We start from the raw sequence: 21,986 nt of genomic DNA, 5'->3' as shown, positions 1-21,986 counted from the left end.
CTTTTTGTTATTGTGTTCAAATGAACTGCTGTATTTAGCCTGTATGAGGTTCCCAGTCATTAAACACAAACTTTGACTAAATGCCAGTAAAATGAACAAGTATAAAGTCAATGTCATATTTTTGAAAGCACTATTTTTTTTTCTTTTATAATGGGGAAAATAAATTCTTTACGCTCTTAAAATAAACCAAAATGTCTTCTTTGTACTGTGTCACCGATATACTATTAATTTTCTATTTAAATTTGAGCAGTTTGCATTTTTTTTTTCAGCGTTAGATTCTTTTCTCGCGAGAGTTGGGAATTACGTTTACGGAAGTTTACGTTCTGTTTTATCAAAACGTGCTGCTACTGGGTAGCAGCCGGTAGCAGCTCGCTTGCTATGCTCATACCTAGCAATTTAACAGACGCTCGCAATGTATTCCGCTTTAATTAACGCAGTGTTATCCAGCTCGCCTGACTACGACCTTCTTTTTGAGTCTCTTTCCTGGCCGAGTGAGTCGTGGCCAGACACGGAGCGGGTGGAGGCGCTGACAGCTTTCATTGAGGGACTCGGACCGCTTTTGATCGAGCCGGACTCGACCTCGTTTCCAGATGCAAAGAGACGCTGTGTTTTAGATAAAGTTGAGTCGGTCCTTTGGACCAAGTGTCTGCCTTTCCTCTCCAGAATTTCGGCTGAAGCAGGTGAAGGTGTGCGGTGCAGGGAGAGCACAGCAGCTGCGTGCAGACTACTGAGTGTGAGTGTACCTCTCTGTAACGAGGCTGTGTGCAGGCGAGTTTGTCAGTCCATCCTGCCCTCACTCCATCTGTCAGAGGAAGAGCTGACCTCTCCGGGAAGACTCAGTGTGGAGGTTGCGAGTGAAGTGGTAGCTGCTCTTCTGCCGTTTCTGGCAGCAGATGAACAGCTCACACATACCACCGTGTCTTCTAGTCTCTCTTCCATCAGGACACTCCCTGATGCACTGGTCTCCAAGCCAGTCAGGGTCATCTTAAGTCTGCTGAACTGCCTCAGCAGTGAGCGGTTAATAAGCATCCTCAAGCTCATCCTGGATGATCTATGCAGCTGGCACTCCACCGACCGCACTCCTGCGGTTACAGAGCGCACTCTGCTGTGTTTGACAGCCCTGTCAGACCACCTCCTTAAACCTCACCACCACCTCCCCTCTTCCTGCTGCTCTGACTCCGACCCTCGTCTGTCCCTTCAGTTCTGGAGGATGGTTCAGGATGGACTGATCCACAGAGACAGCGTGTCAAGAAAGAGAGCACTGTTCCTGCTGAAAAGGTGTGCAGCCCTGTCTGAAGAGGATGGATTAGACTGTCCTCTTTCTGCAACAGGGGAAGGTATAAAAAAAAAAAACACGCACACACTGAAAGCAGACATTAGGCCAGTTTTAGGTTTACTGTTATTTTATGGCTTGTCAGACAACTTTTTTTCCTAAACTGTTGCAGATGAGAACTTGTTTAAATGGGCTTTCAGCAAGAGCAAGCTGCTCAGAGAGTTCTGGGAGGATTACGTACTGGTGATGGAGACTCTAGAGGAAAACCAAGTAGGATATCCTGCACCAGTGTTTGACTGCTTTTTCCAAGGAGGGATCTCGATACATCTGTTTTACTGTTCCTCCTCTCCCTCTGCAGATTCACGTGGTCCGGCCAGTTTTAAACAGGATAGACACACTGATCCAAACAACAGCGAATGATGATCAAGGCAAGGAAAAAACATTATTTCAGCCTTTTAAAAGTAGATTCGATGTAGCGAGTCTTCCAGCTTATTAGGCCTCTGTGAATGAAATGGGCTGAACTGATTATATCTTCTTTCAGAAGTACATAAGTCAAGTAGAAAATCCCTTGGTCAGTTTTTTCTCACTTAAATTCTTTGAAAAGTAAAGTAAGTGTGAAAGATCTCAGAGTGGTAGTTTGTTTCTAATGTTTCAGGTCAAGGACTCTTCCACCCCTCCTGGCTGCTGTGTGTGTACCAGCGCATGTTCCACAGTGAGAATAAATCCTTAATGCGAGAAGGAGTGTGTCATCTGCTCGAGCTCCGGGTTCTTCAGCAGCCGACTTTTGCTTTGGCCTTTTCTCAGGTAGACTTAATTTGTTCCTTGGCTCTTGATTGTTTTCATTCAGTACAAAGTTAAAAGCGTGCATTAAAGTTTCCTCTTCTGTTGCTTTGCTCTTAAGTTCATCGTTGGCCCCTTTATGGATGTTCTCTCGGAAACATCCCTCTTCCACAGGTGAGAATTTAACATTCATTAACAATTGGAAGTAATAGTAATGCAGGGATTATTATGTTAAGTACTGCTTTGCACTAGCCTTAATTAACCCAGCTTCTTTCCACATATAGGTCAGTTGGTCAGAGTGTGGGAGACTGTCCCGAACTGGGGGTTAAACTCGAAGTCTTTCTGGCTACCTTCTTCAGTAGCCTGCCAACAGAGCATAGAGGTAAAGGGTCACAGAAGCCACAGCGAACACTTATGAACAAAGTCCTCTCACAGCTCATGGTTAAATTGCTAAATCCACCTCTGACTACTGTGTTCACATTGTAGGTTATGTCTTGCTTCAGCTGATTCAGCAGCTGGGCTCTAAACACTGGTGTGCAGTTCCCCTCCTCTTCCTCTGTCAGGCCCTGTCCAAACTTCCCCCTTGTCCACTACTGGGGACCAGCGGGCTCACTGCTCTGAGGTAACTTACAGTGGTTACACTTAGACATACTCTGTCGAAGCTGGTGACACTTAATAAAGTGGTCATTGTGTGTCTTTTGTCTGTACAGGGACGTCCTGCGCTGCACCATGATCACTCATCAAGTCCTCTTAAGAGGAGCTGCCCAGTGCTTCCTGCTGAACAGTGCCCTCTCTCTCACAGTTGTGGTAAGACAGAAGTGCGACGCAAAATACTGGACTCTTTATTAAGCACATCTTCCAAGTACTGAGTTGATCAAGCTTTTGTTGTTCTACGACCAAAAAATCTGATATTTTGGTCTATATTGCCATGACAGCATCACATGGATGTGTTTACTTTAATTTACTCGTTTTATCGATCTCTTCTACTAGATTTTCTGTAAGACTATAGCTTAAGTTATTCAGTCCAATAGCTGAGCTTTTGTGTTTTGTTTTTTTTGTCAGAGTGAAGTTACCCTCGATGATGTTTTTAGCTTCCTGACGCATTTCCGTGCAGACGAGTCGCTGTGTAGAGGGACGCAGCTTTGGAAGCAGGTACGCTGTATCAACAATGGAACATGATTCAGATTGCAAACTGTGATTACCTAATCATTATCCTACATGTTGGGGCATCACTGCAGCTGTGTGCTTGGCTGTTGGAAAATGAAGGCAGTTTCAAGCCCAGGATTACAGATGAAGATTGCACTGGTGCTTTAACGAGTAAGGAAACCGTGAGAGCTTATGTTCAAGGCGAAATAGTCTCCTATCTTCGAGTCCCAGCTAGCACAGGTGAGTCTGAAGTGATACAGTCGCTGTATCTGCTGGTTTGGTGTGTGTATATTTTAAGGCTTTTTATCTTCTCCCAGGTCAGACCGAGAGGTTACCTGACTCCAGAGAGGCCGATAGGTTGGCCAGAGCTATTCTGCTGTGTGTGGACATGGAGAGGGGTCAATCTGGGGCAGAGATCAGCAACACCCTGGAGTCGCTTTTATCACCACTGCTGAAGACCCTGAGCAGAGTCAGCACCAATATCTACTTGCCTCTGCGTAAGAGTGACAAGAGCCTGCAGCTGGTGCTCAGACTGTTCCAGCTCGGAGAAATCCCAAGGAGTCAACAGGACGGAGCGGAGCAAGGTTTGCAAGGATAGCGCTGAATTATTGTCCGAGCTGTTCTATCTGATTTTTTTATTCACTGAACAAATCATTAAACCTGTCCTCCCAAATTATTATTTGGTGTTATATTGTATAACATACGTCCTTGTAAATGTCACTTTTACATCCGTATTTGATGGTGAGAGATCTGCATATTTTATCTTTTTCTTTCATCTATTGGTGACATTTATGATATCAGATTAAAGTGGGCTGTATGTGGCGTGCGATGGGAAATGAGTTTGATATCACTGCCTTTGATTATTAAGCTGTTTTTCCCAGTACTTCTGCTACCTCTTTATTAGGAAACACTGGACATTTATATTGATTTATAGTTTGATTTTATCCCTTTATTTTTTGATTATTTTGTCCAGAACCGTCGCCGTCATGTTCATTACATTCCACCTCTCTCTCTGTTTCACAGGGGACAGTGTGATGGTATCTACTGAGATGGCGATTTTAAGGCTTCTTGATCCCATCCAGGAGTTCATCTTTAGGCGGCTGTGTGGGGAATTGCAGGAGGTATTTAGCAAGTCAAGCAGGCCAGTCTCAGTCCAATTACACAGATGCCCCTGGTGGCCAACTCTGACGTCTGCACGTATGTTGTCTGTTTTTTTTTAACAGGTGTTTGATATCGAGCGAGCAGAGCTCTATCTTTATGTCCTGAGGCAGCTGGTTGTCATGTGTCGCTCTATGCCACAATACCACAACAAGATTCCTCACAGTGGTTTCTCTAAACTGATTAAGTACGGGCTCACAGTCCTGCGAGAACCAGACCAGCAGGTACCAACTTAAACTTTAATGTCTCTCTCATTAGGCAGGATTTCAGTCACTATTTTGATTGTTTCACTGATTGTTGTTGCCAGGTCCCCTCTTTAGCATACCAGGTAACTAGAGCAGTTACTATGGCGTCGCTGGCCACGGTGTGTGGTGTTATGGAGCATGAAGTGATTGACAAGCAACCAGAGACAGTTTCTGCTCTGAAATCACTGAATGAATACTTCTACAGCCCAAAGCTGCCTTCCTCACACAGTCAGACATCTCTAGGAAATGTCAATCAACGTCTACTGAAACCAGAGACAATAGACTGGTTAGTGGAAGCCGTTTTTTTTATTTTTTTTTAACTAAAGTAACTAACTAAAGACTTTAATTCAGATGAATATAAGTTCTCGGCTGCCGTAATGAGCGATGGGCCTGTTTCTTCTTTTGGTAGTGATCTGGAAGTTCAAGATCTGCTACAGGACTGGGGACGCTTCTCTGCCAACTTTATGCGAGACCAGTGGATTTGTCTGAATTTCCTGATTAAGGCTTTTGGAATTCCTGAGTCTGTAGAAGCAGCTGAGACTCTCAAGGCTGCTTTGAGTTGCAGTGTGGAGGCCCTGGCTCTCCTGCCCAGTGACTTGGTGCTCCCTGTATTCACCTTTATGGAGACAGTCCTGCCGCAAGTGAGGCTAATTTCATATCAGTCATTTTCTTCCAGTTTTTATGTGAATAATTTGTTGTAAACTAACTGCCAATGAAGCGATTTCCTCATGGTGCGTCTGTTGTGGTGACATTTGATTCCAGTTAGTGCGTGATGAAGAGGCCCTGTGTGTGGAGGCTGTGAGTCTGAGCTGGGAGCTGGTACAAGGCCTGAGCACTAATGCCAATGACTTCTGGCCGGCACTTAAAGGCTTCATCTCCACGGCTTTCCACCATAAACTGCTTCAGCTGACAAAAGCTCAGTCTCCGACCCTGGCGGCCACTTTGAAACAGGTGATTCACCTCACAGCAGGAAAGAAGCGAGACAGAAATTTGGACTTTGAAAATGTAATTTCAATAATGAAATATTAATATTTGTTGTGTCTGTGTTTGTTTTTAGATCGCCCGTGATCTGATGGAGTTGTCTCAGTCAAAGAGTGGAGTTTTTGGCGTACTGCTTCAACACTGCTGTCAGATGTGGCTGCCTGCAGGTGGAGGCAGCGGTGACCAGGCCGACACGGTGTTTTCTAGTATTTTCAACCACATCAGCATAATTACAGAAGCTTGTGTTTACGGTCCAGTGTTCAGGAGAGATCAACGGTAAGGCTTAGCTGCATTTTTCACATTTATTTAGTAGCTTCTTAGAGCTGTTTTAACTATTTAATCGTGCTCTTTCCAAGACTCGTCCAGGATGTCCAAATATATGTGGAGCAACTTGGTGAAAAGTGTGCAGCTAATGTCGCAGTAACGAGGTAAACAATTCAGTGAAAGCTCACTTCTTATTGATATGATTTATAATAGTGCCACTAGAGGTCTCTCTTGCTGTGTGGATGTTTCCACAGCTGAACAACTGTTTTTATTTTCCAGTGATAACAGAGATGATCAGTTGCCTCGCACATGTGTTCTGGCTTTCCTGTGCCACCTGGATTCTTCTAATCTCCAGCATCAAAGACTAATGGAGGAAGTGGCAATGGAGCTGTTGAAAAAGGTGCGTTTGGCCTTGTCAGGTTCACAGCAGTGTGTTTTGGGGTTTTTTGTGGTGTGGTGAGACTCCAGGTCTACATGACTGCCAGCAATCAAACTTCCAAAGTGGATCGTTGTATGATGATAGTTTTTTTTTTTTTACTCTTTATCCATCAGTTGTGACTGATTGGAGATCACAAATATATGCAAATTAATATATACAGGCATTAAATTGAAGTTAAACTCTTTCACAGCTTTCAAAGAAAATCAGAATGCGGAATTAGCCTTAGAGCTTATTCCACGGCGAGGATTTGTTATCCGTCCATCCTGTCACAGTTCACAAGAATTATTAACCCACAGTTTTGGTCATAATTTGGTCACACAATGATCATCTCATAGATGTTCACCCAAATTCTGCTCAAGATCAAGGTGACACTTGTCGTTTTATGGGCAATAACCTGGGAATTGCAATGGATTGTGGACTAGATGAGCTCCTGATTCTTTTAAATAAATGGCGAAGTAGCAGTTACAGCCACTTTGCATCCTTTCCCATGATTTTTGTTTCATTTCTACAGGATAATGATATATCAAGGTCAAAAGTGCGTTACTATAGCAACTCCCTGCAACATCGTGTTAAAAACCGAGTATGGCAAACACTGCTGCTGTTGCTGCCCAAACTCCGAGAGGTAAGATAGTCATACACTCACCTTAAATCTTCCAGGATCGACTGATCCTCTCTGTGAGTGACTGCGCTTTCATTTGCAGGAGTTTGTTGCCACTTTGTGGGGTCGTGTGTTTGAAGCGGGATTTTGCAGTAACCAGGCTTCTGTCAAGTACCTGATCGAATGGATGATGATTCTGATCCTTGTCCGATATCCACAACACACTGACAGCTTTTGGTCCTGCTTCAGCCTGGTGAGCTCCAGCTCTTTCAAACTCTGTAGAACTGGAGGGAATGGTTTTTCATTCTAAATTAAATTATAAACCACTTCTGGTGCTTGTTTCTGTGCAGGATCACGAAAAGACTAAGACGAGCGTCTGCACTTTCTTATCTGTTCTCGTACATTTCAGTGTCATCTTTCCTAATCTTAAAGAAAAGGTAGTATCGCTAATTATTTTTTCCCACCCAGACAGTATTTGTTTTTATTAATAAACTCTTGAGTATTCACATTGTGTTTTTTCTTTTATATCTTAAGGCGGCGCAGTTGCGAAAAGCACTAGACGTCATCCTGCAGTCGTGTTTTAACCATAACTTCAGCGTGCGCCTGTATGCCTTACTGGCTCTGAAAAGGGTGTGGAGCCTGGCGGAAAACCACGTGGAAGAGGCAGATGGTTTAGGGGGGCTTTCCTCTGTGATCAAGGCCTGTCTGAACCAGGCTGAAGCCATGCAGAGCACTGGGTGAGAGCAGAGCGGTTCAAATGTTGGCAGGTTTTGTTCTTTGCATCAGGCTAATATGCTTTAGTACATATTTGCTGTCTCACATGTAGAAATGCCAACAAAAACTGGACGAGGATTCAGGAGCACTTCTTCTTTGGTGCCTTTCATCCAATCAGGGATTACAGTATTGAGGTACGCTATTTTGCAATTAAATCCTGCTAAAATATAGTAACACAGTCTAACATGCTTGTTTTCTTTCTTATTTTGCTTTCCTAGACAATATTCTGTACGTTTCCCAGTCTTTCTGAGTTGGCTGATGATGAGTGGATACCACCCTGGAAATTTGAGAAACTCTCATATTTCTCAGAAGGTCCATCTTTGCCTTTGAGAAATCCTGCTCTTGATCTGAACCAGCTTCAACCTGGAGACTGGATCCAGCAAGACAGAAGTACAGTAGTAGCAGTAGTAGTAGTAGTAACACTCTTAAGCACCAGTCAGTGATAAGGTTTCTCTTATTGACCGTCATGGCTTTATGTCTTCCAGGTGAGCAGGATAAGGAGGAACGCTGGGCTGAGGTGCAAAAGAAGATCACGCCCTGGAGACTGGGCATCCAGGAGCAGGAGCCTGAACTTCAGCTGGTTCCACCACAGAGGGCTGCTAGACTGGGAAAACTGCACGGTGCCTTGCTGGTTGTGGCCTCGCTTATCGACAAGCCCACCAATCTGGGAGGTCAGGAGCACCACACATCAATGTATTATTGTACATTTTTGGTTACTAGTACGGGTTACGTTTAGGGAGCGAGTAAGCAGAGTTGTTTTCTGCAGCTGCAATTTACAGATGGCCCCTGAACACCTCACATGTAGACAGTAGGTAGACAGCTGTAGAGATATATACACACAACATGTGCGTGTTGCTGCTAGTAAACACAAAGTGAGCTGTTAAATAATAAATCATTTAACCAACTTTTATTACTTTTATTGTTTATTTTGAGAGCACCACAATTTTACTGCAGTTTCCACAGATTGAGAACTTGAGGTCACGAGTAGCATGACCACAATTGACTCATATTGCCCTTATGTCCTTAATGCAGCCAATCAGGAGTTTCGAAACCACAAGTGAAAACTCCTTTTAGCTAGATTATGAGAGCTGCTTTTCCAGAATGACTTGAAATGACTCTGCACTTCCCTGGATCTCGGCTCTCAGTTTTACCTTGTGTGGAAGCCCCTCCCCCTGCACAAACCCCTTACACAATGTCAGTGTATTTCTGTTTCGTAACAATGATATAGAAGAACAGAGAAACACATCCATTTGAACCATCTTATCTGGTTTTACACGGTTTTGCACCTGCCTTCATCAAGCACATAATATATGTTCTCTGGAAGTGTACTCGAGTGCTGTTGTCTCAGGTGATAAGGCACGAACACAATGAGAATTTGTTTATAGAGGAAAAAGATTTTTTTTTAAGCCAATATTGATACTGTGTAATGCAAGAAAGACTGTTAGCCTGGTCCTTCTGTAAATGTTTTACTTTGAATCCCAGACTCAATTTGCATCTCTTTGTACACACAGTGGTGTTCTAGGAAACTCAAAACTGGAACAGTCTTTTTATTAACCTCCTGTGCTTTGGATGTCATGGAGCATTTTTATTTTAAAAAACCCCACCCAAATCAAACACACTGTCTTTGTCGCTGCAGGTCTCTGCCGGACTTGTGAAATATTCGGTGCCAGCGCTCTGGTTCTGGATAGCCTCCGCCACGTGAATGACAAAAACTTCCAGTCCCTGAGCGTCTCAGCTGAGCTGTGGCTTCCTTTGTTAGAGGTGATGTGCAGAAAATAAACTTATTTTGATGATCAGAAGTGCACATGGTTAGATTAAGGTTAAAATAGATTGTCAGGATCTCACACACACACAGAATATCCAGACAGCAGTAGAAATAATGCTGTTTATTCAGTTAATCTGTAGATGTGCATTATTGAGAGTTACAGTAGCTCTGTATTTAAAGGCCCACGTGTCTAAAAGGTTCATTCTTTTTGTACTGTTTGGGAATTTTAATGATGGATGTACCATATGTAGCCCAGGTGAAAAAAATCATACTTATTCTCTTTATATTAACTGTCCACATCAACAAGCGTCGTATTTCCTATGACCATTGAATGCACCTCTCAGTTCACTCCACGTGAGGACACCTAGCTCAGCAACCAATCAGAGCCTACCCAGGCCGCATTGACCCTGTCAGCCAGGAAGTGAGGTGGAGGTGCATGGTGTCCCGGGTTTTTCTTATCTCAGCAAGAGGAGTGGAGGCATCTGCTACTCAAACCGAGAAATCCACGGACAAAAGAGAGGAAAACTCAGGATTGAGAGGAAGGAAAGCCAGCCTACTTACCTGCTGGAAGTCCGGAGTCGAGTGGCTGGATGAAGGAGAGAGGCAACGTCGGCTAACCACTCACCTTTCATCCGGAGAGCTGCTGCAATTCCAACGCCAGTGTGTGTTGGGCTTTTGTGAAACAGAGCAACGGTCAGGTTTTTTGGAGAGGACGGAAAAGTCCAAGGACCAGGACGATATTCTGGTTGTGATAGATGGCGAGCCAACCACTTTGAGGACGATCTACCCCAAAGAAGATACACACCACACACTCATACATTCCAGTTACATTCACAAGGACCTTTGAAGTTGGCTATCGCCAGCTTAACTCTAAATTCTTAAAGGGCCCCAACGAGTACTTTTATTTTGTTGAGTGTGCACACTATTTATTTTATTTTATACTTTATCTGTACAAATTGGACAAATACCTGTTATACTTTGTAACAATACAAGAGTGGCTACTCAAAAGTTAACATTGTGTCCAGGTCATTATTGCTGCTCAATACTTTGGCTCCATACGAATTTGGTGTCTTCTGATTCTGGCCAGGGTCTTATTACGAGCCCAAGTAATTATTGCGCTGTAATTCACCTTTATACCTTAAAGTTGGTTACAGAAGTGGCGAGCCAGCCAGGAGCCAATTGATTTGAGCATCAATATTGAGGCAATGACCAGCATGGATTTCATACAAAAGTCTGGTGTCAAAATACCTAATGCGGTTGTTGTCGCTAGGATAACACAGGTATCTGAGAAAGATGAACAGGTCATTGACTTTCTGAAACAGTATGGTAAAATCACAAGAGTCCTTTTTGTTGATGATTCACTGTCCAACTTCTACCAAAACCTGATCGTAGAATACTCTAGCAGTTCAGCCTTAGAAGGTTTAGAACCTCGTTTACCATACACATACACAGCACAAGCTGATCCCAGCGTTGTCTATGAAATTAAAACACTCAGTAGCATGTACACTACCACGGTTGGGAGTAATGTTACAAAAACCTACTTGGCGGAACTCAAGGAACTAGCCAAGCTGAGTGGCAAAGACTACGGTGAGGTGCTGAAGGAGATGATGTGTCAGATTGGGGAGGATGTTGAAGCCATGCGACCTACCACTGAAGAACCTTCTCCCACGTATGTCGAGACCACTGTTGTATCTCCGCCCGCTTCTAAAGAGCGACAGTGTCACACCTCACATTCAGATGTTACACCAAGTGATACTGGTGCCACTGATGATGTTCCCCTCACTAATGGAAGGAGAGCAGCGTCCCTCTCAGTAAGTGACTTGAACCCACCTGACATTCAGAAGGTTGTGGTAGAGCATATCGTACGAAGGCAAGATGTTGTCCCACACATCCAGTCCCAGGTGAGACTCCGTTCCTTCTCCGGTAAGGTTCCCAGACCTAACAATGAAACTGATTATGACACATGGCGCACACAAATTGAACTGCTCCAAAATGATCCCAGCATGTCCCCCCTGCAAATATCCAGAAAGATCCATGAGAGCCTGCTCCCACCAGCAGCTGATATAGTTAAGAGTTTGCGGCCTGAGTCACCACCTGTGACTTATTTGCATTTTCTAGATTCAGCCTTTGGCACTGTAGAAGATGGCGAGGAACTTTTCGCTCAATTCCTGAACACCCTTCAAGATCCAGGTGAGAAGTCATCCACTTACCTTCACCGGCTACAGCTAGCATTAAACAGAGCCACGAAGAGGGGGGGAGTCGCATGTGAAGAAGTGGACAAACATCTACTTAAACAGTTCTGCAGGGGATGTTGGGACAACGACCTACTCAGCGCCCTGCAACTTGAGCAAAAGAAGAGCAGCCCACCCCAATTCTCAGACCTGTTGTTAATGATTCGCTCTGAGGAAGATCGACAGCAAGCAAAAACTAACCGTATGAGAAAACACATTGGCACCACAAAGCAGAGAACTCAGTTACAGTTCCAGGGTGCACATGTTTGTGAACCAGAGGAGAAACATGGGAGTAGCATTGCTGCTATTGAGGATCTGCGAAAGCAGGTGGCGAGTCTGCAAAGTCAACTAACTACATTCATGTCACAGAAAAAAAACAAAGTTTGCAAACAGCAAGGACCCTGCAGGGAAGCCGCAGAGTAAGATGTCAAAGCCACATGGTGTAGATGGACGTATGCAAAGACAGACTTCAAAGAGGCAAAGGGGCAGACCCAAGCCCTGGTATTGTTTCAACTGCGGTGAAGATGGACATATCGCTCCATGCTGTGTTGACCCCGCTAACCCCAACCTAGTAGCAGAAAAAAAGAAGCAGTTGGAGGAGAAACAACGCCAGTGGGAAGCGCGAGATTGTACAGATTCACCTTTAAACATCTAACAGTTCCTGTTGTGGGACAAACAGGAGCTGAGGAGAGTCAACAACGTCCCTCAGACGTAAACAATGGTGACAAAATCACAGCTGAGGTTAACAAAGTAAGTACCCCAGCAAAGACTGTCAAAGCACAAACATGTTCTGGCTTAAACCATTCAGAGCAGAACCAATCTTTCCAACTCCCTAAACAGTTGATTGGTACCAGAAGTACAGCTCAAGTGACTGTGAGAGGTGAAGAAGTCAACTGTCTTCTTGACTCAGGCTCCCAAGTTACCACTGTTCCTGAGTCATTTTACCAGCAGCACCTTTCAGAGCAAAAGATCAAGCCACTACATGACCTCTTAGAAGTGGAAGGTGCTAATGGCCAGCTAGTGCCTTACTTTGGCTATATAGAAATGACCATAACTTTTCCAAAGGACTTTATAGGTGTTCCAGTAGATGTAAACACACTTGCTTTAATCGTCCCTGACACTTCACAATCCCTCATGCTCATAGGCACAAACACCCTAGATGTACTGTTCGACATCTACTCAGAGACTGACTTAGCCAATCGTCAACCCCTCCCACATGGCTACAAAGTAGTCTTCAAAATCATTGAGTTGAGACGGAAGCAGACAAGTGACACCCATCAGGGGGTAGTGAAGCTACTTGGCAAGATGCCTCAAGTCATTCCAGCTGGTTCAACTGTAGTGGTGGAGGGAGTCGCCCTTGGCGAGGGCCTTCAGGATGAAAAATCAGTTGTAATTGAGTACCCATCATCGTCCCCCTTGCCCGGTGGCCTGCTACTTAAAGCCGGTCTGGTGGACTTTCCCCAGCGGCGGCCCCACAAGTTGCCAGTTGTTATAAGCAACGAGTCTGACCACGACATTGTCATCCCTGCCAAGTGTACTATTGCAGAGGTTAGTGCTTATCAGACCATCCTATTAAAGGAACACAACAAGACCAAACAGTCAGAACTATCCCAGAGAACTCCAGAGACTCCGTCTTTCCAAGAGCCCACCATAACCTTCAATTTTGGTGACTCCCCAGTTCCATTGGAATGGAAACAGCGCATCACTCAGCAGCTCAGCGGCATGCCTGAGGTGTTTGCACAGCACGACCTGGATTTTGGCCGGACGGACCAGGTGCGACATCATATAAAACTTTCGGATGGCACGCCTTTCAAACTACGTGCCCGGCCAATCCACCCACGGGACATTGAGGCTGTCCGGAAGCACATTCAGGAACTCCTTGATGCAGGAGTTATTAGAGAGTCAGAGTCCCCATTTGCGTCACCCATAGTGGTAGTCCGGAAAAAGAACGGCCAAGTCCGGTTGTGCATTGATTATAGGCGTCTAAACCTTCAGACTATAAAAGATGCGTACAGCCTTCCGAAGCTAGAGGACACGTTCTCAGCCCTCAATGGTTCACAGTGGTTCTCTGTTCTTGATCTAAAATCAGGGTACTACCAGATCGAGATCGAAGAAGCAGACAAACCGAAGACGGCCTTTGTGTGCCCTCTCGGCTTCTGGGAGTTCAACAGAATGCCTCAGGGTGTAACGAACGCCCCCAGCACGTTCCAGCGGTTAATGGAGCGGTGCATGGGGGATATGCATTTGAAGGATGCATTGGTCTTTCTTGATGACGTGATAGTATTCTCCCGAACCCTTGAGGAACACGAAGAAAGACTCATGAAAGTGCTCACTCGTCTAAAAGAGTTTGGGTTAAAGCTGTCACCAGAGAAATGTGTCTTCTTCCAGACTTCAATCCGTTATCTGGGACATGTGGTCTCCAGAAATGGAGTTCGGACTGACCCTGAGAAGATTTCGGCCCTTAAAACATGGCCTGTCCCACAGACCCTGCGAGAGTTAAAGTCGTTCCTTGGTTTTGCTGGGTATTATAGAAGGTTCGTTAAGGGGTATTCCAGCATTGTGAAACCTCTCCACAACTTAACTTCAGGGTACCCACCTAGCCACAAGAAATCAAAAGTAAACGCAAGACAAAGTGCACATCAGTACCATGACCCAAAAGACCCTTTCGGAGGTCGCTGGACGCCAGCTTGCCAGGAAGCCTTCGAGTCAGTCATCCAAAGTCTCACCACTGCCCCTGTACTTGCCTTCGCTGACCCCCAGAAACCCTATATACTGCACACCGACGCCAGTACCACCGGGCTTGGTGCTGTATTGTATCAGGAGCAAGAGGGACAACTTAGAGTCATAGGCTATGCAAGTAGAGGGCTGTCACGGAGCGAAAATCGCTATCCAGCGCACAAGTTGGAGTTTCTGGCGCTCAAGTGGTCAGTTACAGAAAAGTTCAGCGACTATCTCTACGGCAACCACTTCACTGTTGTAACGGATAGTAATCCGCTGACTTACATTCTGACTTCAGCAAAACTTGACGCAACTAGCTATAGGTGGCTAGCAGCACTGTCCACATTCTCTTTCAAACTCCTCTATCGTCCAGGGAAGCAGAATGGAGATGCGGATGGATTATCACGCAGACCACACGGAGGGCTAGCGGATGACCTGAAATCACAAAAAGAGATTGAACGCATACAACAGTTCACTCAAGATCACCTTTGTGATCCAGACAACATCAATGCTGTAAATCAGTCTGTGGTGAAAGCAATCTGTGAGAGGCAGTTCACCTACAGCGTCAGTCCTGACAATGAAAGAGAGGCAGATGCAGATTGTGTTGCCTTGGTGGAGGTGCTTGCTGTGTCTCCTAGTGCTGTACCTGATAGCTATGGGCAAGAGGAACAGTTTGGAGGTCTGCCAACCATTCCCCATCTAACTGAGGCAGAGCTGGCAGACGAGCAAAGAGCCAATCAGTGTATAAAGCATGTTATTTCTCAGATCGAATATGGGGACACACCACCTCCAACCGTGCGCACACAGTTCCCTGAGCTTCCACTGCTCCTCCGAGAGCTTAACCGTCTTGAGCTCCGCAACAATGTCTTGTACCGGCGACGCCAAGAGGGGTCCCAGAAAACCTACCAGCTTGTACTTCCAGCTGAGCTTCGCAACACAGTTCTCACCAGCCTGCATGACCATATGGGTCACATGGGAGTCGACCGTACACTGGACCTTGTAAGGTCAAGATTTTATTGGCCAAGGATGGCTTTGGACGTGGAAAGGAAAGTGAAGACGTGTGGCAGGTGCGTGCGGAGGAAGGCACGGCCTGAAAGAGCGGCCCCCTTGGTCAACATTAATACGACACGACCTCTTGAACTCTTGTGCATGGACTTCTTGTCCCTGGAAGCTGACAGGAGTGGAACCAAAGATATATTGGTGATCACGGACCACTTCACTAAATTTGCAGTTGCTATCCCAACACCTAATCAAAAGGCCCGCACAGTGGCAAGGTGTCTGTGGGAGAACTTTATGGTACACTATGGCATCCCAGAAAAATTGCATAGTGACCAGGGTCCAGATTCCGAGTCCCGCACAATCAAGGAGCTCTGTCAGGTGGCTGGTATCCACAAGGTGAGGACAACCCCATACCATCCTAGGGGCAATCCTGTGGAACGATTTAATCGTACCTTGCTTGATATGCTGGGAACTCTCCGTGGTCAAGATAAGTCCTGTTGGCGTGACCATGTAAGACCCCTGGTCCACGCTTATAACTGCACCAGGAATGAAGTGACTGGTTTCACCCCGTACGAACTGATGTTCGGACGCCAACCTCGGTTGCCAGTTGACCTTGCATTCAACCTGCCAGTGCAAGAGGAACAACACTCATCTCACTCTGAATATGTGCAAAAACTCAAGTCACGTCTCAAAGAAAGCTACAAGTTAGCTATGGACAAGGCTGCAAAGATGGCTCACAAGAACAAAATGAGGTTTGACAGACATGTAACTGCATCAGACTTGGAAGCTGGAGATCGGGTATTGGTCAGGAATGTCCGTATCCGGGGCAAACATAAGATTTCAGACAAGTGGGAACACACTGTGCATGTAGTGGTGAGAAGGGCAGGCAACCTCCCAGTATATACAGTTAAGCCTGAAAACAAAGATGGTCCCCTAAGAACACTACAGCAGGTTGTGGCTACCTATCTGTGGAGGAAAGCAGTGAGCATGTACAGAAGCCAGTGTCACGCAGGCCAAGAACCCGTGCAAATCCAGCGCTAGAGGAAGAGAACTCCTCAGACGAAGAAGATGATTTGCTCATTCCTGTTTGGTTGAGTTCCCCTGTCCACACAGTGAGTGAGAGTCCTGTAAATGTTCCTGATATTGACAACCCACCTGTTTTTGACAGCCAATCTGATTTTGGCAACATACCTGATATGCCTAACAGTACTACAGATGATACTGAGTACTTATCTACCAATGGAGTCACACCGACCGAACAAGTGGATGAAATAACCTTAACTGAAACTGACTCACCTGTTGATGACCCAGACGTCCAAGAAAGGCAACTTCCATTCCAGGAGGCTGGCACCAGAGGTGCGAATTCTGAGGAGAGAGTGGAGGAGATAGTCCCAGTGGATACAAGGGAAAACATGGATACAAATGATTCTGTAAGGAGATCTGAGAGAAACCGTCGTCCGCCACGACGGCTTAACTATACGGAGCTAGGCAATCCTCTGATCACTGCAGCAAAATCATTCTTGCAAGGACTGTCTTCAGCTTGGGCCGATGTCATCAGTGATGGTGAAGAGCCTGCTTCGCCCTCTTCCTTGACCTGTCAAATAATCATCATTTAACTGTCTACCATGCACAGGGACGTGCATGAGTTCAGGAGGGGAGGGTGTAGCCCAGATGAAAAAAATCATACTTATTCTCTTTATATTAACTGTCCACATCAACAAGCGTCGTATTTCCTATGACCATTGAATGCACCTCTCAGTTCACTCCACGTGAGGACACCTAGCTCAGCAACCAATCAGAGCCTACCCAGGCCGCATTGACCCTGTCAGCCAGGAAGTGAGGTGGAGGTGCATGGTGTCCCGGGTTTTTCTTATCTCAGCAAGAGGAGTGGAGGCATCTGCTACTCAAACCGAGAAATCCACGGACAAAAGAGAGGAAAACTCAGGATTGAGAGGAAGGAAAGCCAGCCTACTTACCTGCTGGAAGTCCGGAGTCGAGTGGCTGGATGAAGGAGAGAGGCAATGTCGGCTAACCACTCACCTTTCATCCGGAGAGCTGCTGCAATTCCAACGCCAGTGTGTGTTGGGCTTTTGTGAAACAGAGCAACGGTCAGGTTTTTTGGAGAGGACGGAAAAGTCCAAGGACCAGGACGATATTCTGGTTGTGATAGATGGCGAGCCAACCACTTTGAGGACGATCTACCCCAAAGAAGATACACACCACACACTCATACATTCCAGTTACATTCACAAGGACCTTTGAAGTTGGCTATCGCCAGCTTAACTCTAAATTCTTAAAGGGCCCCAACGAGTACTTTTATTTTGTTGAGTGTGCACACTATTTATTTTATTTTATACTTTATCTGTACAAATTGGACAAATACCTGTTATACTTTGTAACAATACAAGAGTGGCTACTCAAAAGTTAACATTGTGTCCAGGTCATTATTGCTGCTCAATACTTTGGCTCCATACGAATTTGGTGTCTTCTGATTCTGGCCAGGGTCTTATTACGAGCCCAAGTAATTATTGCGCTGTAATTCACCTTTATACCTTAAAGTTGGTTACACATAACACTCTGAATATAGAGGCCTTTTTAATACATGTATTTAATTTAAACAGTGGCTCACAAAACTCTGACAACACTACTAAATAAAAGTAAAAATGTTTTTTATATTGAGTACAATAAATAGTGAGCAGTAACTTCTGGGCTCAGTGTAATAAAATGTGACTGACTGCGATGAAGCAGTGAGTCAGGTGATAAAGTGGTAAATGTTTTTGAAATATCCTGAAGAAACTCAACTCCAGGTTGCTTTTGATGGCAACCCTGCACAAAGTGTGACTAAAACACAGGGAACACTCTAAGGTACATATACATGCAGACCATTTGTCATCATTAAGCTCTTTTTTTGCCTTGTGATGGGTTTTGGTGGGTTTTTTAGTGCTTGCCATATATGTTAGAATTAGAATATATGATTGTATTATGCAGCAAAACTGGAGACTGTCACAGATAATTTGATACATCATTCCCTGGAGGAAACAATATTTGGACTTTTGCTGAAAATTAAAAATGCTCGATCATTCTCAGCACGACTGCCTGTGATCTTTACTGTAGAACCTGTGAATACGTGCAAAAAAGTGATGTAAGTGACTAATAGATCTTCCGGGCCAGCTGTGTAAATTGCACAAAGCTCCTCTCAGAGAGGATGCAGTATTGATCCTGCTGCTGGGATGATGTTCAAGTCATAAAATCTCACATTCTAAACTGAGCTCAAGTCTTTTTAAGATTTGTATGCAAGTTTGCCCTCCAGACCAATTAACCTCTGGTATTAATGTAAAAGTGCTTTCAATTTAATTCCAGGCGACTGGTGCATTTCCTCAGGAAAAATTAAATTGGTCTGAAACATCTTTTAATCCACAGCAAGGAGCAGAAAAATCTGCTGTTGATATCACAGCATGAAAGTCTGTAGCAGAAGGGTACTGAATTTACCGTCCTTATAAATATACGAGGACAGTTTATCACAGCTTGATTGTTGGAATTGTTGTTTTAAAAGAATATTTGTGTAAACAATCTCTAAAATCTTACACTGTTTCTGTCCTTTAGGTGAAGCCGATGGAGCTCACTGAATTCTTGCAGGTGAAGAAGAGTGAAGGTTACTGCGTTGTGGGAGTGGAGCAAACAGCCAACAGTCACAGCCTCCAGGAGTACCAGTTCCCTGAAAAGACCCTGTTGCTTTTAGGGTACGGCAGCTTTTAATTTTGTCACAGTCCAAAAAGGCTCCGTGTTGTGTTTTTCCATCATTCAGGCCCCTAAACCCAACCAGCTGTGCCTAAACATACGCAGGCCTCAGTGTTCCCATGCCATTGTGACTGTCACATAGATAACGGTTAGCGCTGACGAGGCCATTTCATTTTATCTCGCCAGTTTAGTGTGCGTCCCTGTGGGGTTTGCACATCTCCTCTCAATTGTGTACCTGTCTGGGCATGCTGAGATATAATTGGCTGTCCCCGAGAAGCAGAGGAAAAGCCATGAATTATACAGAACAGCACAAGCAGTGCAATGATTGAGAAATGTCTTAATTTTGGCCCAATTATTCCTATTAATTATTCCTAGTCGGTGCGTGTATTTGTTTTTACAGTTTGTAGCAAACTGAGGCATTAGAAGCTTGCGTGACAGGATTTTTTTTAGCAGCCAGCCTCATTCTGTGCAGCTGCCCTGGCAGAGAGGGAGAGAGTAATAGTGCTGGCTTCTGTGTGGGTGTCTGGTTTTGTTCACCATTCAGGCAACTGAGGTGTGAGCAGCGCTGTTAGCTTAAGCACCCATGCGAGTGCTTTCACAGCTGCGCTCTCCTCAGCGCAGCATGGCCAAGCTGTAATTTCTCATCAGGTTGCTATTATGTCACCCACTTTCACAGCGAAGATAAATGTAGCTCATCAAATCACGCTTTCTTACTGTGCAGCACCCTCAGTAGAGACTGGGTCAAAGTCATTAAGTCTTTGCGTTTGCTTTGCTTGGCATGTATTGCTGGAGCTCATTTGATTACAGTTTGAATTGGACTTGCACTCATTAGCTGTCTGTATTAAGAGCTTTTTCACTCATAATTGCAAAGACTTGAGAAATTGAAGGCTGATCCTGGTAAGAGCTCTTAAATGAAATGATATGGGTAGCGTCACAAAGCCACAGGAAAGTTTAAAAAAAAAAAGCATCAGCTGCAGTAGACACTACCTTACATTTAATCATCAGTTGTTGTTATTAATCTCTGGTTCTTTGTCCCGTCGCTCTATCCTCACCCCCAAATGATCATGACAGACAGCTGTCCCCCCCCTGAGGCCATGTCCACACTAATACGTTTTAGTTTTGGCCTTCCGTCCACACTGAGACGGCGTTTTCAGTCAAGGAAAACACAGCGTTTTGAAAACACTCTCCAAAGAGGATAGATTTGAAAACGCCGTTTTCATGTGGCAGTGTGGACAGCGGAGCCTTTTCGAAAACAGTCATGTGACCAATTAAACTAAGATAGCGGAGGGGATTATACAGCAGTTGTTTTGTTTGCTCTCAATTTTGACAGCCCTGTTAAATATTAATATCAGTCTGTTCATGCATCAGATAGCTTTTCTTCAAATTGTTTAATTCTCAATCGCTTTTGCAACTTTGTACTTTTGTGTTTCTCGCAGCAACACCTCCACCTCATTGTCAGTCCATTTTAAAAAAACTCGGTGCTTTTCCTCAACATTTTGCCGCGACATTTTAAAGAGCCGGAAAGTAAATAAACGGCAGACTAAACGAGGCAGGCCAAATCTTCTTGCGTTTCACGCATGCGCAGTACTGGAACGTAAGCGTTTTCGGCCATTTCAATGGCTCGTTTTGGTTTTCAATGGTTTTCACAACTCTGTGAAAACGACTGAAAACAATAGTCTGGACGCGGAGCGTTTTTAGACGAAAACGCCATTTTCAAATCTATACGGGCTAGTGTGGACGTAGCCTGAACCTCTGGTTCTGCCAGAGGTGTCTTCCTTTAAAAAGGGAGTTTTTCCTTCCCGCTTCTCTATGAGTGCTAGCTCATAGGGCATCGGCTGATTGTCGGGTTTTTCTTCTTGTTATTTTAGGGTCTTTAACTTACAATATAAAGCACCTTGAGGTGACTGTTGTTGTAATTTGGCGCTATATAAATATAATTGAACTGAATAGTATACCCACTAGTTGCATGCTGCACAGGATGATTTCACAGAAGTTTTTGTGGAAAGGATGCGCAGCAAGTTCGCTAACTGAGGTGTAATTTAGTTATAAGATAGTAGCATATCCCAAATGCTCCACTTGCTGAAAATATAGTGAGTGGCCTTTCTCAAGAGGATTTGAGTAAAGATTTGTGCTCTCCTTTTATGTGAATTGAATTACAGACGATTCATCTGAATGAAATTAATTTTAGTGTTAGATATTTATGTATGCTTTGTTACATTCTTCACTCTTTTCCCCTCTTTATTTTTCTTCCTTTTAGCAATGAACGTGAAGGTATTCCTGCCAACTTACTCCAAATGTTGGACGTGTGCGTGGAGATCCCTCAACAAGGCATCATCCGCTCACTCAACGTGCACGTGAGCGCTGCCCTGTTAATCTGGGAATACACGCGACAACATCTCAGCTCTGGCTCGGCAGAGGTCGACTCAAAACGCAGCTGATGAAGACACCTGATGCTGACCTCTCTTGCCGATCTCCTGAGAAAAGTATTTCCTGGGGAGACTTTAAATGAAGGCGTAAAGCTTCTTCACATCATGACCTCAAGGGCTTTCTGTCGAGACAGCGTGGTCAGGAGCCATCGGCGCTGCTCTCAGGCCTTAATGAGAGTCATGAATAAAGATCAGCCCTGGCTATTATGTCTAAATGTTCCACTCTGCTTGCTGTCATATTAATGAAGACTATGTCTGTGTTAGAAGAGCCAAAGCATCAATGGAAATTTTCCCCTTTGGAGGCTGACTATGGAGCTTTGGGACTGAATTATAATGACAGTATTCAATGAGATGTACTTAATCTTTAAATACTGCTTGTATTTTTCTAAATGTATAAATAAACATGACTCTTGTTTTTTATGTTGACCTGTATTTAATGATTTGTGATTTT

General features: G+C 44.6%; 1 protein-coding gene across 1 annotated transcript; it reads left to right on the top strand.

The window, feature by feature from the left end:
• Window positions 1–284: 284 nt before the first annotated feature.
• Window positions 285–21,961, top strand: tarbp1 (TAR (HIV-1) RNA binding protein 1). The gene is made up of 29 exons (XM_026189889.1): window positions 285–1,337; window positions 1,446–1,543; window positions 1,632–1,701; window positions 1,929–2,077; window positions 2,175–2,227; window positions 2,338–2,435; window positions 2,540–2,675; window positions 2,764–2,860; window positions 3,116–3,205; window positions 3,292–3,439; window positions 3,517–3,783; window positions 4,223–4,320; window positions 4,423–4,581; window positions 4,665–4,888; window positions 5,012–5,243; window positions 5,365–5,553; window positions 5,660–5,859; window positions 5,940–6,011; window positions 6,127–6,247; window positions 6,798–6,908; window positions 6,988–7,137; window positions 7,235–7,321; window positions 7,419–7,621; window positions 7,711–7,792; window positions 7,877–8,048; window positions 8,144–8,329; window positions 9,295–9,419; window positions 18,975–19,111; window positions 21,367–21,961. The coding sequence occupies exons 1-29, from the start codon at window positions 413–415 to the stop codon at window positions 21,545–21,547; spliced, it is 4,860 nt and encodes a 1,619-aa protein (XP_026045674.1). The 5' UTR covers window positions 285–412; the 3' UTR covers window positions 21,548–21,961.
• Window positions 21,962–21,986: the final 25 nt, after the last annotated feature.

The sequence above is a fragment of the Astatotilapia calliptera genome, chromosome 13 (assembly GCF_900246225.1).
Source record: "Astatotilapia calliptera chromosome 13, fAstCal1.2, whole genome shotgun sequence".
Taxonomy (NCBI): domain Eukaryota; kingdom Metazoa; phylum Chordata; class Actinopteri; order Cichliformes; family Cichlidae; genus Astatotilapia; species Astatotilapia calliptera.
This window is presented reverse-complemented; position numbering and strand designations above follow the sequence as displayed.

Excerpts from the sequence above, each read along its gene's own strand:
- tarbp1 (XM_026189889.1), top strand. The coding sequence starts at position 413 with ATGTATTCCGCTTTAATTAACGCAGTGTTATCCAGCTCGCCTGACTAC. Across the intron at positions 4,889-5,011 it reads AAACCAGAGACAATAGACTG|TGATCTGGAAGTTCAAGATC; the intron begins GTTAGTGGAAGC and ends TTCTTTTGGTAG. Across the intron at positions 5,554-5,659 it reads TGGCGGCCACTTTGAAACAG|ATCGCCCGTGATCTGATGGA; the intron begins GTGATTCACCTC and ends GTTTGTTTTTAG.